Genomic DNA, 16,977 nt, shown 5'->3' with positions numbered 1-16,977 from the left:
TACAAAGATGTTACAATTAATCATCAATCAAAGATAAGGCTGTGAAGGACAGAAAGCTGGCTAAAGATGCAAATTTTTCAGGTCTGTATCCATGAATCGATAAATCACTTTAGAAGCCAAAAACTAGTCAAAGCCTCCACAGACCTGTGTGTTACAGACAGTGCTGAATGCACAGGTCGTGGAGTTTATCTGGAGTCCATCATAGAGTCACCAGAGCACCAAATGCGTATTACTTAGCTGCAACATAATCCATAACAAATGCACCATTTACTGCCATTTAAGTACCTCTTTCTTAAAATCTACGGTTCCAAATTAATCTTTCTTAAAAACGAAGAAATGTATGCCGAGGCATTATATATATATTGTCTGTTTTTATGAATCCAGATGGGCTGGATAGATGTGTTCCACACTTACTCAGCTGTATGTGTGTGTAGGTTTAAAGAAGTGTTTGTGTGACTCACCAATGTCGTCAATTTTTAGGTCTGGCCTAAGTGTGTAGTCTGGTTCCGTAGTCCCTGGTTCATCATCCACGTCAGAGGCTGAGAGAGAGAGAGAGAGAGAGAGAGAGAGAGTGAGAGTGAAGAAATTGAGTGAGACAGAAAAAGGGGGGAGGGATGAGGGGTTAAACCGTTGTTCCAACCCAAAGGATTTTAATTATATCCAACTTGACATCTTGAGAGAAACATGTGAGAGTGGCAAGGAAAGGGTGTAGGGGTTAAAAAAATCACCCCAAGCAGGCTGACAAGCCATAACATCACCAGCAGCCCTGAGAGGGGGAGAGAGAGAGAGAGAGAGAGAGAGAGAGAGAGAAAGACTGAGAGAGATAGAGAAGAAGGAAGGTGAGGGGAGGCAGATCAAACTGAAGAGAGGCAGTGTATGAAAAGGAAGGGAAGGAGTTGGGGGGTGAAAGGGAGGAGAGGTTAATACTACAGGGCGGTGGAAGTTAAAAGGACCGGACAGGCCGGGGATCAAAGTCAGTGTGTAGATGTGTGAGTGTGTGTGTGTGAGTGAGAAAGGGTCGAGAGATTGAAGGAAGGCAGGAGAGCGAGTGAGAGAGGTTAACAACACATATACATAGCCACCCACTGACCGCACACAGCAATAAATGGATTCTGACAGGGAGCGAGGGAGGAGGGGGGAAAGAGGAGGAAAGAGAGAGTGGAGGAGAAGAGGGAGGCGGGGGTGAGGGCCTTCAAAGCTGGAGCTGCTCCTTTCTGCTGCTGTAGAGGGAGAGCAGGATGGGAAAGAAGAGAGACCAAAAAGGAGAGGGAAAGAAAAAGAGGAGCAAGGGGGGGTTCTGTGCTGTGAGTGAAAATGCTGCAGGGGAAACTCAGCAGGAGTATTAATAGCTCTGCCTGTTTTAGACTGTATTTAGATTGTGTATGCATCTGTATGCAGCCGGTATGTGTCAGTGTGCGAGTGTGTGTGTGTGAATATAAATGTGTGTGTGTGTGTGTGTGTGTGTGTGTGAATATAAGTGTGTGTGTGTGTGTGTGTGTGTGTGTGTGTGTGTGTGTGTGTGAATATAAGCGTGTGTGGAGATTCGTGGGGAGCCCTGTGCCTGCCAGATGGGTAGAGTGGCCAGATGGGTGCAGGTACAGTCGGCAAACAGGTCCAAGCATTGCATTACAGATCACACACACACACACACACACACACACACAGTGAAAGACTCACCCGTGGAGCAGCAGACGTACACTCGTAGTCTCAGACAGCTGCGGCCGTGATGATGGGTGGGTGTAGCTATAAAAACATAAAATGCACAATAGATCAACATGATGCATCAACATGCGCTTACTGCTTTCAGTGATGTGTTCCCTCTCAACAAAAAACAACCAATGCTGGGTTTTGCTGCTTCAAATGTGATGTTTTGTCTGTCCATGTGCTCATAAGATGTCACTCATTACAGCACTAATAACAGAAATGGACATCACACGATAGCCGACAGGTTCTGAAATTGCAGCACTGATAATCCAAAATAATGCACCAATCCAAACATTTTTAAACCTTCTAGAGCAACATAACTAACATTTGCACATCATTCACTAAACCAATCCCATGAATCTAGGTATGGTTAGATGAAAAGGTGGTATTGGTGCGTCATTACACTTGTTTTTATTATCGGAGGATGTCTGGAGAAAATAAATTTTACAGCCATCATTGGGATGTACAACTGTATTTACTACCAATAATCAGTACACATCGAAGTGTATAGTATATTTTACGGCAGAGCAAATAACACACGAGTACAAGAGTAGATTTTTTAAGGAACAACCACTCTTCATGTTCCTCTTCTTAAACTGTACCTCTACTTTCTACTTTTTGAGCCACTCATCTACTTTTTACCTCAGCATGTTTGACATTTATACCTTCATTACAACTAGTCTGCTATAAATGTGCCAGCTGACACCAGGAGTCCACCGGGTGAGGCGGCGTCGCGTTCCAGCTGCGACCCGGTTCTGTTCTGTCCTCGGCATGGCTTCATACCCTACCGGGAACGCTTCAGAAGTGGAGCAGTTTGCCTGACTGGATTTATTTGCTTCGATTTTGTTGATCATGTTTCCTTGATGTTTGAGCTTCTCTTAATCATTTTAATTGGGTCTGTTGTTGTTGTTACTTCCTACGTTGTCGTGCTGAGTGTTTTTCCACTTGAACCACTTGTCTCAATGGTGTGAAAACCCTTTGACCGGTTGACTTCTGACCTGGTGCCATCGGTTATGAAGTAGTAGTGGTAATGTGATATCATAGACTGCATGTGGAATATACAAGCTGGAATGACGGGATGCTCTTTGCCGATCCCGTGTCCTGATTGGCTCATCTGCTCTGTGCAGTTTGACACAGCCATGGATCCTTCAAAACCAGACTGGGCACGTTTTTTTTTCTCTACTGGAATCACAAGCAGTGGCTAGTGTGGCCGCAATCAGATCCAGTCTACCTGCTATATTTTACTTAGTAGTAGTTTTATGAAAAAGTGCTGTTTTTTTCATAGTACTTGTAGTTTGAGTAATTTATCAAACAGGCACTGTTTTTACTTTTCCTGAAGTAATTATACCTTTACTTGAATATCAATTTTCAGTACTCTACCACCACTGCTGCACTGAAATGAGAACTCAAAAACAGCAACTGTGGCAGACTTAGTTTTTAGTGTAGATAACAAATGTGTTGGATTACCATGTTTGGTACTCACATGCGGGGAGAAAAACATGTCTACGTGACAGTATGAACATAACTGTAAACTACATATGATCTATGTCATATGTAAAAATCTGTCACTGACCATTAATTTGTAAAGTCTATATTTTACTTATTTTAGTTAAGTATACTTTATAATGGAATGTAATAAAACATTTTATTTGAATGATGATTTGAACTATTGACACTCTTATTCACACCTTTCTGCAATTTAGAGTCACCAGTTAACCTAACATGCATGTTTTTGGACTGTGGGAAGAGGCCAGAGTACCCAGAGAGAATCTGTGAGAGCTCGGGGAGAACATAAAACTACACACAGAAAGGCAGCCGGCTGGCAGATTTGAACCCGGCAACAGTACAAACCACCATCAGTGAAAAGTCAAAATGTCTGTTGGTGAATAGGCCTACTAGGATTTAAAAAAAACAAAACATAATTGTCAAACTTAGCCTTGAAATTCAAATGTTTTATATTTAAAAAATATAACCAATCAATTGCACCAAATTCATATATGTTTTAACAGAAATATCACTTTGATTTGATGATTAAAAGGTATTTTTTTGCAACAAACAGCCTGTAAAAAAAAACACATGCCTTTGTAGTGAAGCACAGAGCAGCTCTCTGATTTTAGCGATGCAGAACAAAACAACTTTCTCCCATCAAGAAATGTAGTACCGCATTCATTATATAGCTATTTAATGCATGACACATTTATTCTCGGCCTGTAATGTTTGTTTTTAAATTGTTTTATGACAAGATAAAAGTTCATTATTTAAACGGTGTCATATTGGCACAAGGTGTTGTGAGTTAATTTGATTAGCTATCAACAAAATGGATGAGCCAGCTTGAGTGCAGGGTGATATGATTAGATGTGAAACAGCAATTTGTTATCCTGAAATTACCTCAGGATGGATTTTGGCTAATCTAAAGCGAGTAATTATCAAATCCATTTAATAATAAAAAAAATAACATGTTTAGTCTTACAAAAAGTGTTTGACGCATTACTGCCTCTACTATAATGTATAGTGTTGTTTTTGTTTATATTTTCAAGACATACACAAGCACCTAATAATGACATGTATTGACCTAATATTGGTTATTGGTTATATTCTATTCTACTCACAGATGTAATAGTACTCCTGTCCAACGTGGAACTCATAGCCCAGCGAGAAAGCGCTGTAGCGCTGGAACTTCTCGGAGAACTTGATGGGCGCGTGGGGGGCATGGGGCCGGTTACACTCCCACCTCTTGAAGCCCAGCTGGGGGTTGCAGTTCCTGTAGCCAAGGTAACTGACCATGTAGAGGACGTACTGCTCACCGGTGCCCACCATGCGCTGGCTGTCATTGTAATGAGGGCAGTAGATGTCCAGATAGTCGTTGACGTTCACCTGCATTGTGTAACCCTCCCTGCGCAGACTGGACACACACACAGAAACAGTCAGAATGAGTATGATCACAAAGCTGCAGAATACACACATAATATCATATGCCATATCTTAAAAATCCTCCTCTGCGACATTAATCACTTACATATTTAAAATGTTCATGAACTGATCATCTTTTATGGCAAATTAGGTTAAAATACACCACTTTTATGAGCGAAACATGATGAACAGCATCCTTATCTTTTTCACAGTGTAGGCCCATTTAAAAACAGTGACATGAAAGCAGATTGTTGGTACTGCACACATTTTCCACCAACTTTGAAGTGCTAATATTAACGTCTTCCCCAATAGCACACACACTGGCACACCCACACACATAATCTGGCTGCACTATTTGTGTATTTTTAGATACACACACTTTTTGGGCCTTTACACACCACTCACTGTGCCATAAATCTCTGCAAAGACAACATAACATCTCACATCATTGTTTGCTGTGATTTGGTTGCACACTTTCCAGCCTGAATGTTTACACAGGGTTTTTGAGAGTTATTGAGTTATTAATAACACAATGCAGGTGTGTGTGTAAGAGTGTGTGCGCGTGTGTGTGAATTTGTGGCTGCAAGGCTGCTGCATGCAGAGAATGCGGAGCTGGCTCTTCAGTATGGACTGAAGGCTCCAGGGCCACAGCTCCTTCTCCTGGTGTCAGCGCAGCGTTGTCCCCTAACCCCAGTGCTCGTACATCAACCTGAGCGCAACGCTGCACTCACGTCAGCCGTCAACGTCCTGGCCGCGTTGCTCCCCCCCCAAAGCTCATATATCAGCGTCAACCCTAAAAAAGACTCGGCTTGACAGGAAGATAAGGTCTGATTCTGTGTATGGGAGTGTATGTGTGTGGAGTTTGTGTGACAAAGTGAAATAGATTCTTTCCTGACATCCAAAAGCCCTCTTTCTCTCCCCATCACAGACACAGGCCCATATCAGTGTGACAGAGACAGGTCGCAGTTGTAAATCATACACACGCTGATGCGCACGCACACACACACACACACACACACACACATTCAGTCAGATGTTATAGTGGTGACATCATAAAATCACAAGGGGGCAGCAGTGTGTCATCCTCAACATGATGCTGCCTCTCTCTGTCTTTGCCAGTTCTAGGTCACGTCTCCAGGGAGATTATTATTCAATTATTAAATGAAGATCGAAACACTGTTCCCAATGTCTCCCTCTCTCCATCATTTCTTGCCGCTCTCTTCAAATCCTTCTTGAATTTGTCTTTTTCCCCATGCTCTGCACTTCTCTCATCCCTTTCTTTCAGGGTAACATCAACGCAAGATTAATTGTTCGACATTCATCCTTTGCTCTCTTCCTCTTCCTCTCCTCACTTTCTCTCATTACATCATTTACTAGCCTGCAGAAGAGATTTACTTCTTGTGGTATTAGTGGTAGAAAAAAAGCATAAAATGCTTCAAGGGAACTATATTTATAGTGAATGCAAAAAAGAGCAAGAGAGTGAGAGAGACAGAGAGAGAGAGAGCGATGGAGAGCGAGAGAGAAAGAACACGAGAGAGGGATGAGTCTGGCTCCACCAAGGAGGCGTGAAAGCAAATTGAGTAAAAGAGCCAGAATGGAGCAGACAGAAAAAAAAGAGGCGGTTGGACAGTTTTACGCTACCAAAAAAAAGCAAGTTCTCCGAGATGAAGGGATAATGGCAGAAAAGAGAAAGAAAAATGAGGGGGAGGGCAACTTGGAGCATCTTGAGTAATGTGAAAGTAAATCACTTCTCCAGGATAAAAGCTGGCTTTTGGATTCCCACTGTGTATCTCTGTGTATTTGAGTGTGTTTGCGTGTGCACGTGCGCCTGCTTCGGTTCGTGTATGCGAACAAGCATCTCCGTGTGACATCAAAGCATCTAGCAAACTTTTGTGTTTGATGGAGCGACATCTTTAGGGGGTGAAATACACACATGCACACACATCAAATACGAAAAAAACGGTGACTTACCAAAAATGTGCCCTAAAAACAGATCCAATATTGTGTAAAAGTGGCATCAGAATCCTTGAATGTTGCAAGATCACATAATGCTTTAGTTTCAGGCCATAGGTAATCAGAAAATAGGCCAATTGAAGAGTGAGTTAGTGATGAAGAGAGCATGTTTTGGGATAAAACTAAAGGATTTTTATCCTACCTCAGCTATCTCATTTGTTTACAGTGAATACGTGTAGACGGTACATGTACACTGATTGACCAGAAAATTAGAAAACCCTGTAGAAAGTAATGTAATTCAATACAGCAGTCGTGGACTGACCTTGTGAAACTTACAGTATAATCAGGGATACACTCCACTGGAATAATAGTGGATCTGTACAGGCTCATACTGACCTTTTAGTAGATAGTAGATAGTATTGACCAGTTGTGACTGAATCAGTTTGTTAATTACTGTTGTAACAAAAACACAGTGTTGTAACCGTGAAGAACAATACAGTTAAAATGAGGCGTGCTGGTGTATGAGTGTTTTCATGTATAGTTCAGGATTATGTGTAGCTCAGCTTTCATATCAGATAGAGGATTGACCCAATCAGTGACACGGCGGTGCACAGATTTTACACTGAATAAAAAGCCCTAATTTTGGGATTGTGACTTGGTATTGGCCAGTGTTCTGAGTCTGGGTGTCAGGATAAGTGACTATAGAAGAAAAAGTGAGACCAATTTCTATTTATACTGTAAATTTAGAATTTTAAAGTCAATGAGGTGTTGATTCAACTTGTGTTGTTTTATCGGACTCAGAGTAAGGCAAAATGCTCCTATAACTGTAGCTCCTGCATGTACCATTAAGTCTAAAAAAGTGTTTCAATATAATGCACTCCATAGCAACAACACCCCAAAGTAAAGTCACAAAATGTACCAGACAATAAATGCACTCAACAAAAACGCAAAGTACTACTCTCAACAAAAACTATTTTCTAAGTCATGTAATATTTATTGCTCAGGCATTGTATTGCATATTGCATTGTCTTTCACTGTAGAGGTGATTTTCTGGTCACACAGTGGACATGCACATTGGTATCAACATGGATTTACTTTTATTGAACATGTGCTGGTGTGTACAGAGAGATGTAAATGAATCTTCTCTATTAATCAAACAGGCTTTTTGACAATAATTAAAAGAACATTTGCCTTTTTTTTTTTTTAGACAAAGGAATGAATGATCTACAAAATGAACCTACTGGAGGTTTAAGTTTTTATGGTCATCATTCAAGTGAAGCAGTGAGATTTGAACTGTTGGGGATGTGCCCTTTGCTTTGTGCAAAATTGATGCGACAGCCCCATACCAGCCACGATCATATTCTTCCTACAGTCTGTTTCGAGACAAAAGAGAATGCAATAAATATTTTAAATTTTAAAAATCATGGGTAAAAATCCACCACTCTGGCTGAGAAAATCACGATTATTATTTTATTTTTATCCCAATATGTGCAGCCCTACTTTGGAGGCTTTTTCCTATTTCTTTTTATAATGTTGGACTTTATTGGATGGTGATGCTCCCTGAAAATTCCTAATAAAGAGCGATGGAGAGACACAGAGATACAGAAACTAAGAGGCGGAGCAGCGTATGAAATGTCATGATGCGTTGCCTTCCTCTGCTGTCTCCTGATGCCTCCCTTTCTTTTTCTGTTGGATTGCCACTAATTTCCTCTCTCATAAGCGATACCTGGCAGGGAGAGCCGAGAGACGGAGCGGCGCGTTTCATCAGCAGCACAACTCCGAAGAGCAGAGCAGAGGCATCCATGAGCAAGAGAACATTGATACACAGATCCACCAGAGGGATGGAGCGATGGAGGCATGGAGCGATGGAAAGATGCAGAGAAAGATGGGAGGATTTATAGGATGAGACGCAGGGTAGTCGGGGTTAAAAGCTGCAGAGTCTGGCCACCAGGGAGTGGAGGGTGAGGGAGCGAGAAAGGAGCAACAGCTAAGAGCAAGATCAAAGTGGGCCTGGATCAATGTCACTACTGTAAAATCACATCAGAGAGTGTGAGAGAGAGGGAGAGAGAGGGAGTGAGGGAGTATGTTGCCTATATAAATCAGTCGTAAGGCAACATAATGCCACAGAGTTACCCCCTGCCTGCCTATTATCTGCCTGGTCTGTTGGAGCACTGTACATCAATAAAACACTTTGACAGTAAGAGCAGTCATTCCTTTTTGTAACAAGAGCTTGGAGGGCCGGCTTACTTGGCTGTTCTCTGTTGGTAAGATGGTAGACTTAGTAGAGAAGGAGGGGGGGCATGAGGCAGACTCGAAGCTCAAAGATTTAAGCCACAGAGTGTAGTTTTCCCCTTCAACAATGACGGCCTCATACTGGAGTACTATACTGAATACGAACCATGTTTTTGCAACAATAGCACATTCCTCAATACAGCATTCAAACAATCATCAAAATCTTCCATGTGTGCTCCGTAGATTCTTCACTTACATGATGGTTGTCTATGATTCTATGTAAACAATAATAAGAAGTTGTTTGAATTTTCTTACTTACTTACCATGGCACATTTTGCATGTGGCTTGGAATGACAGGCCCGGAAATGTGGGAGAATGTCCCTTTATAGCAAATCTTTTAAAAATCTCATCAGATGCCGTGACAATAGCCATGGAAACCACAGGATAAGGCATAAGGAGGCATGATGCAACGACCAGCCAGTGGGAGACTAAGATACCGTTTTGAAATTGCTTTATTACATAATCTATGGATTCACACATTTTCATTAATAGGCCCATTTTGTTGAAAATACATGCTACGGGTGTAAATAATGAAGTGAATGATGGCTGAATGCCTTTTAGCTGCTTCAGTTTCAGGGTCCTGCTATTGTGCAGGCTCACTGCTAACTTGAATAAAGGTGAGCCATCATCAGTGTTATTAGGAATACCTACGTTTTTCCCACAACAACAAGTCAAAATGTCTAATGTGAAAAAGACTCGGGTTTATTTTTAGAGCAATTCCAAATGCGCAACCTTGAGTTAATCACACAAACTGACTTTTAGCCACAACAGTCTGCAACCAGAAAAACAGTGAAAGTAGTGACTTTTAGCTAGAACTGTTTTCTCAATTAAAATGAGTCAATGAGATGAGGTGAGACAAGAGGTGGAGAGAATTGGCAAGAATTCCATTCATGATGAATACTGGCACTTTTCCTCACATTAAACGTAATAATGTACCTTCTGTCTATTACTACACTATATTATACTGACACTGTGCTGTAATAGATTATACAGTTTTAATGTAAAGATGTCTTCTTTACCTAGTTACTTCAATAGCAATGTGTTTTCTCCGAGTGTTTCTTCCACCAAAATTTTGTGAGAGTTAAAACTCAATAAGGCTTGAATATACAAAATTAATAATTTTCTGCAGAGATGCTTGAGCTTCTCAATTACTATCTCATGAGAGGTAACGCTTGCTGCCAACAGTCACTTAGCACAGTGAATGTTAACATCTGAGGATTTGATCAAGAGGACACACATGGACCCGGGAATAATCTAGGTATTTTATATGCCTTCTAACTCGATGGCCACAAGTAGGAAACAACGGGTGGTTGATTGAGTCGCAAGGGTATAAGAGTGTGTAACTTCCAAAGAAAAAGCATGTATGCCACGGTAAATTAAGGTTAAACATATCAAAGAAGACAGTAGTGTCATAAATGATTGCCAATCAGGACAGAAAAGCCACTCTGCCTCTTGAGGCCAGAATTCTTAATCCCATCTCAGTTCGGTACTGAGATGCTAACATTGTTGTGGGAGGACTCCAATCAGCCAGCGGAGCGGTAGGTATAATTGAATGGCTCCCCTGCTGAATGGAGACTCCCAGAGATCTGCAGCATCAATGAGGCCTTCATCAGACACAGACAGTGGTCCTTCCTACTGTATCCTCCTCTTCCCACTCCATGCGCTCAGCCTTTCTCTCTCTCCCTCCCTCTACCTCTCCCTTTCTCTCCTTAAAGCCGCGTCTCTGTTTCTGTCCAACTGTGGGTTTTGCCTGAGAGAAATCATGCAGACAACAATGTTAAAAAAAAAACGTGTGTACACATGCCCAGTAGTGATGCCATTTAATTCAATACCGGTTGACATTGAAGATATTGACACGAGTGACTGCCGGTGAATAAGAATACCATCTTCCTCCTTCCTCATCTACTGTCTCTTCTAATTCTTTTCCTCTCCATTGCCCCGTCTCTGTGAATCTTTGCCTGTAGGCATGTGCGGCTGTGCAGGAGGTGTGGGGGCGGGAGGGAGGCGGGGAGTGGGTCTGGTGTAGGGGTTGAGCAGGTTCTAAATTCTCTTCACTGAAATCCATACTTGTCTAGAGTGTGTCCAACAGCCTGGAATATGCTGCTTTCTCTCAAGGCCGCCACACACACACACACACACACACACACACACACACACTGTCCTGCCCTGCAGAGTGATGGTTCATCGTTGGTAATTGATCAAAGTATTACAGCTAACAGGATTTTTTGGAATGCGGCCTCACGCGCAGCACTGACACGATCCCATAACATTCTCCGACTCTTTCTCTATTTCCTCCCCTTTCTTACATCTTCTACCTCGTTTGCTTCATTTCTCCGCTCCTGTCTCACTTCTCTCACTCTCATAAGCAGTCCTTCCTCTCCTCTTCTCCTTCCTCCATCCATCATCCTCTCCCTCCCTCTTCCTCTCTCTGCCTGTGGATATTGACTTTGCGGTGTGAGAGAAAGAGTGTTCCAGGCGCACGAAACCTAATGGCAGGCGTTATTAGCCCTTTGAACTGAGCTGTCTCGCTCTCACACACAGACACGTCCGACAGACACGCTCCTAAGCCATTACGCACATGACGAGCATGTTCTCCTGCACATGCATGTTATTTGCAATCAATCATGCGTGCTTTATTGTGTGGGATTTGGCCGAACACAGATGACACAGATGGATGGAAGTGAGAAAATTAAAATGAACAACTGCATGAAACAACAGATGGCGGAAGCCGAGGACAAAGCACATGCAGAACAAGAAGACACAGAAAAAAAGAAGAGATCAGAGACGTGGGTGGATGAAAGGATGAATGACAAGAACGGAAAGGAGAAAAGACTGGACACTTTGATTAAGAAAAATGTTGTTTAACCTGTGACAAGGACTAGGACTTGTGGTCTTTACCTTAATTTGCGTGTTTATTGATTTTGTTCTCAACTTTAATTTATCGTCCATTTCACAACCATCCCACCCAACCTATTTTACGCTCCAAAGGGTTTCTTCACTTTAGGGCTTCTATCTCTCAAACCCCAAGTGTCATTCACCAAGTATGTGCCAATACCAAGCAATCTCTCCCTCTTATTCTATCACTTTGCTCCCATCAATCCTTCCTGGGCCGCTCTATCCCTCTGTTTCCCTACATCTCCCTCTGTCTCTGTTCCCAAAGCCCTTACATGAGCAATAGTGATCCCATCAGACACTGGGCCAGCAGAGGCAAAGAGACACACACAGAAGAGAAAGAGAGTGTATGTTCCCTAAGCTCTCCCATGATTGATAGTGATCCTGTCTGATAGCTGTGTATAGACTCAGCACTCAGTGAGACATTACCCTCTGACCCAGCTATTGATTCTTGCATTCGCTGCCCCAAACACACAACACTAGTCCTGACCCTGCCCGCGCAGAAACCACACAAAAAACACACATATACACACACTTGCCTGTGTGTACAGTCCTATAGATTGATGTGTCCTGTGAAACCTGATCAATCTGCTGCATAACAATCATTCTCCCCGCCCGCTTCAGCCCACTTCCTGGCCGAGTCACATGGCACCCATGTCCCGCTGACTGATGTGTTTGGGTCAGGGTCTGGAGGCTTGAATATCAGGGCTGCGGGGAAAAGGGCTCCAGCGCTGGGATAAGCCATTCTCAACAACAACAACAACAACAACATTACTCAGATGCCTCTCCTGAGCCAAATTTAATAAGGGATCCAGGGCAAGAAACGGTGCTTGCCAGGCATAAGGACAATGTGGAATGAGAAGTAGTGCCATCCATCAAGCAGACCTGGGTCAGTTAGTATTTGCAAATAATTCTTTATCTGTTTGCACTTGTTTTAACCTACTTGAACTGCAAGTTGGGTGGGGTCTACCTTCTAAAGCTATCAGCTACTAAAGGAAACTATTTAAAACTCCCTCTCTTCTGTTTCTTCTCTACGCTGTGTGTCAATGTGTGGGGCCAACTTGGCTAATGTAAGAGGATAAAAATCCCCTATCAAGCACCTCAAACGGTGTAAAACAAAGGCTCAGAATGATTTGCAACAATTATTTGACCCATGTCCGAAATCACAGACAAGTTAAACACAGAGAGGATATTTTCACCATTGTAAGTCCAAGGAGGCGAAGCCAGAAAGAAAAGCGAGACAGACAGGAGTGCCAACGGAGCTCCAGCCTAATGGGCTTCCAAGACAAAACCACAGCTGGCTTTCAACATTAGTCTCCATGACGACAGAAGAAGCCCGAGCTATTGTAGCCAAAAAAAGGGGGCTACAGGGGTTCACTGCTTTGTGCAAAAACCTATCCATCCCCTTTTTATCCACCATCTCTCCTCTGTCTCTTTAATGGCTAATTAAGTACCACTTATTACTATTCCACATTATCACAAATCATCAGCTATTACTGTGGAGAATTCTGGTTTGCAACGTTTTCAGGTGGCCATTTTTTTGTTACTTTGCAGTTTAACTGCAAAATGAACAAAGAATTAAGACTAAAAGCAAAGGAGGGAACAGGGGAGTGTTACTAAGGACTAGAGGAAAAATTTGGATTGGTCACATACTGCATGAGCAGCTGGATGTGCAGGGCTGTGTGTGACATCATGTGTATACTAGAGGGTACATCCACAGGTGAAATAAGGACTGATTTGAACATTTTTAGTTTAGACGCCGTTACTATTGCAAAAAAGAATAACCATTCATAATTCTACTACCAAGTAACCAAATGACAAGTTGTAGTCTCCCTACATAACATTCATCACTTTTAATATGCTCAGAAACAGACAGATAAACAATGCCAGAAACAGAATAAGCACATGGGTTTTAGAGGCAAATAGAAGCATTGTTGCTCTCAGGATACGACAGATGGATAAACACACACACACACACACACACAAGCAAAAGGGCAGTGAGATAAACAGAAGACTTGGTAGGACAAACAGGCACCAGCATTAAGGCTTTAAGTACTTAAATGCATCTGGGTATTCTTGTCAGATAGAAGATGACACTGAGCGTTAACATTTTAGCCATTATGAATGTTCTATTAATGCACTGTGGCATGGAGAATTAATTAAATGTATTCACATATACTCGGTCACAAAGGCCTAAAATTAAGGCATGCAGATTGAGACACAATGCTAATCTAAGCGATAAGTGCTCAATTACCCATTTAGGAAAATAATTTTGCTGCCTGGAATCAGTGGAGTAAAACAATGAAAGGAGAAAAAAAAAAGTCCACACTCCAAAAACACAATGTTCAGGCTCACTTCATCTCCGGAGTTTTCTATTTTTATTCTTTATCAAAGCAGAACATAAAAGACAAGCGCAGCACAGATGTTTCAGTGCAAAGACCCTCCACAGTGCACAGGCCAAAGTGATAACAGAAACAAAAAGATTTTGTTGGGTGATGAATGAGCCAAAAATCTATCAATGCTAGAAACATGAAGTTTGAGGTTGTGCAGTGTTTCACTCAATAGCTGTGTATGTGTGATTGTGGGCGTGTGTGTGTGTGTGTGTGCGTGGGAGGGGGGGCGCTTTTACAGATGCTCCGCTATCTACAATTATTCCTCCTAACCAGGCCTAAGAAGAGTCCGACCCGCTGTGTGATATCTCCCTCACACTTCAGCAAATTACCTGTCAGAAATATACAAGTCAGCAAAGCCTGCGAGAGTCAATACAAACAAAACAAGATGAAAATGGAGCCGGACAATGATGGAAATGGAATAATTTGCGAAGGAACGTATTTAGCTAAAGGACAGGTGACAACGGAGCACATACAGGCTCCTTGCATGGCAACTAAAATGTAAGTAAATTTAGGTGTAGTCTACAAAAACCTGTTAGTATGCGATTACGCACATTGAGCCTTAAATCCTGTTGATTTTACAAGCTTGCGTGTCTGTGTGTGTGTGTGTGTGTGTGTGTGTTTAGAGGTGTTGGTGTCAGTATTTCATGATGTGGCTGACTCTCTCCACTGAACATGAGCAGACTCTGTCAGACTCGACAGTCTATCAGTGGAACATCCCTCTCCCGTTTCCCTCCCCTGTCTCTCCCTCTCTTTCTCTCCCACTATCACTCGCTCTGCCCTACTCTCCTCCTCTGTCTCTCCATCCTTATCAGTGTCCTTCCATCCGTCTCCCGTTCAATTTTTCATTTCAGGTTCAATCTTTTTGACGTCCTCTCACTCCTCCTCCTCCGACACCTCTCCCTCCCTTTCTGTCTACCTCTACTGACCTGTCATTCTGACGTCCCCGCCCTCTCTCTCTCTCTCTCAGTCTCTTCACTGCTCTCTCATGAAATCAATATGGCTCTCCATGTGGTGGCAACCCGTCAATCACTGTGTGACAGTCAGCAAAATGTGCATTCATCTGGACCCTGTGTATGTGCCTTATGTGGGGGCTCCACCTGAGAAGGCGCAGTAAATAAAACATCAGAATCAATCCAGTTATTATTCAAAGGGAAAGGAAAGGTTCCAGTCCTTCAAGATGCTCAGATATCAAAAATAATGAAAGTTTACAAGCAATTTCACCACGCCAAAAAGGAAAAAAAAAAAATCCATCGGTGTTTGCATGTGGGTGTATTGCATGTGTCTGTGCTCACGCTGCAGCTTCACTGTGACTTACTACTTTAATATAAGTGGTAATCCACATAGACTTGTGTCATTTTGGCAATATCTTCCATGCTAGCTGATCACTACTTTTGCCCTGCAATTCTCAAAAACTATATAAGATATACAAATGCCTTCAATGAAACACTGCAATGCCTTTTCATTTCACTTTTTGATGAAGTTTAAGTTTCGGTAGGTTGTGCTCTCTTCTTTCATTCCAGCTATTGAGCTCTTCATCTGTTTATTCCAAAACAAACTGCTGCTGCTGCTGCCAGAAGCATAAAAGACATCACTTTCTGTGTGCCTAGGGGTATTTCTCAAAAAGAACAGGAAATGAAAAAGGTATCGGCTGAATCACTATTGTGTTTTATAAATGGGAATGGAAAGTAGCAAAGTTAGCATTTATTCTTATAAATATACTGCAGGTTATTGCTTTAACTCAGCCACTGTCCTGAGTGACAAACATTCACCTGTGACAGCAGCCGTGAATCTTACAGGTGGCCACATGGGTCCATTTAAGATCTGATATTCCATGTGCTACATTAAGGGTTATGGATATGTAGGTGTCTGTCTGGAAGCGTTATGAAATGTATTGTATTTATTCGTACTTGGGCATTTATTCAAAGGGGACAAAGCAGTGGGATGTGTATATGAGCTCTCATAAAGTCAGCCCACGTCCCAGTGCAACATCCTGGCCATATAAGCAATGCCTGCTCTGCTCTGCTTTGCTGCTGGAATATGAAATATGCATGGACCATAAAGAGCATATGGACCATCCATCTCAATATCCGGTACACCAGACCATCAAAAAAGATCATTAAACCTAACACACACAGGATGGCTCGCACACACGCGTACGCACAAAATGGCACATAAACATGCACTCCCACGTTGTGCATAATGGTTTATCAGTTTCAGTGCCAACTTTCTGCTGACAGTGCACACGCAATAACAGGCAAAGGCATGCGCACACTCAAACAGACACACGTGTAAACACGCATTTAGAAATGGGGAGAGATTTAACATTTGTGAACATTTGCTCACTTCAAATTTCTAGTCCTAATCTGAATACATTACAAACAGCTGTCACATAATAACAGTCGAAAATAGTCCACACGTAGAGAACATATGTCTGTGTTCTTCTCTATCATGCGCACGCACACACACACACACACACAAACGCCACCCCTCTAAGCTGTCACTCTGTCTATATTTTCTTTACCGTGCCTCTGTCATGCTCTATCACTATCAGGCTCTTTGGCCCTCCATTGCAGGGAATTAAAATTTAATATAAGACTCATAAGGACAGAGAGAAAGAGAGAGAGGCAGGAAGAGAGATGGAAAGATAGAGAGGGAGGGAGGGAGAGAGGGCGACAAAGTCACAGTGACAGTAAATCAGAAAAAGCCCGACTCATGGCCAGTTGGCTTTGCAGAGAACGACAGCAAATGAACGGAAAAAGAGCTGCTAACAGAGCTGTAGAAAAAAGGAGAAAGGGATGAAGAGATGGACAAAAGGTGAAGGTGAGAGGAGAAG

At 42.3% G+C, this 16,977-nt stretch overlaps 1 protein-coding gene across 1 annotated transcript in view; it reads right to left on the bottom strand.

Moving 5' to 3' along the window:
* efna3b (ephrin-A3b) overlaps positions 1 to 16,977 on the bottom strand; it is a 52,817-nt gene that overhangs the window by 4,898 nt on the left and 30,942 nt on the right. Inside the window, exons 2-4 of the mRNA XM_070835758.1 lie at positions 4,314 to 4,606; positions 1,678 to 1,743; positions 462 to 539 (exon numbers count right to left, since the gene is read on the bottom strand). Coding sequence (XP_070691859.1) covers positions 462 to 539; positions 1,678 to 1,743; positions 4,314 to 4,606 — 437 coding nt within the window. The remainder of the gene's footprint in view (positions 1 to 461; positions 540 to 1,677; positions 1,744 to 4,313; positions 4,607 to 16,977) is intronic.

Source organism: Pempheris klunzingeri, chromosome 8, assembly GCF_042242105.1.
Source record: "Pempheris klunzingeri isolate RE-2024b chromosome 8, fPemKlu1.hap1, whole genome shotgun sequence".
In the NCBI taxonomy this organism is placed as follows: Eukaryota; Metazoa; Chordata; class Actinopteri; order Acropomatiformes; family Pempheridae; genus Pempheris; species Pempheris klunzingeri.
The sequence above is the reverse complement of the archived record's forward strand: the minus strand, read 5'-3'. Positions and strand labels throughout refer to the sequence as shown.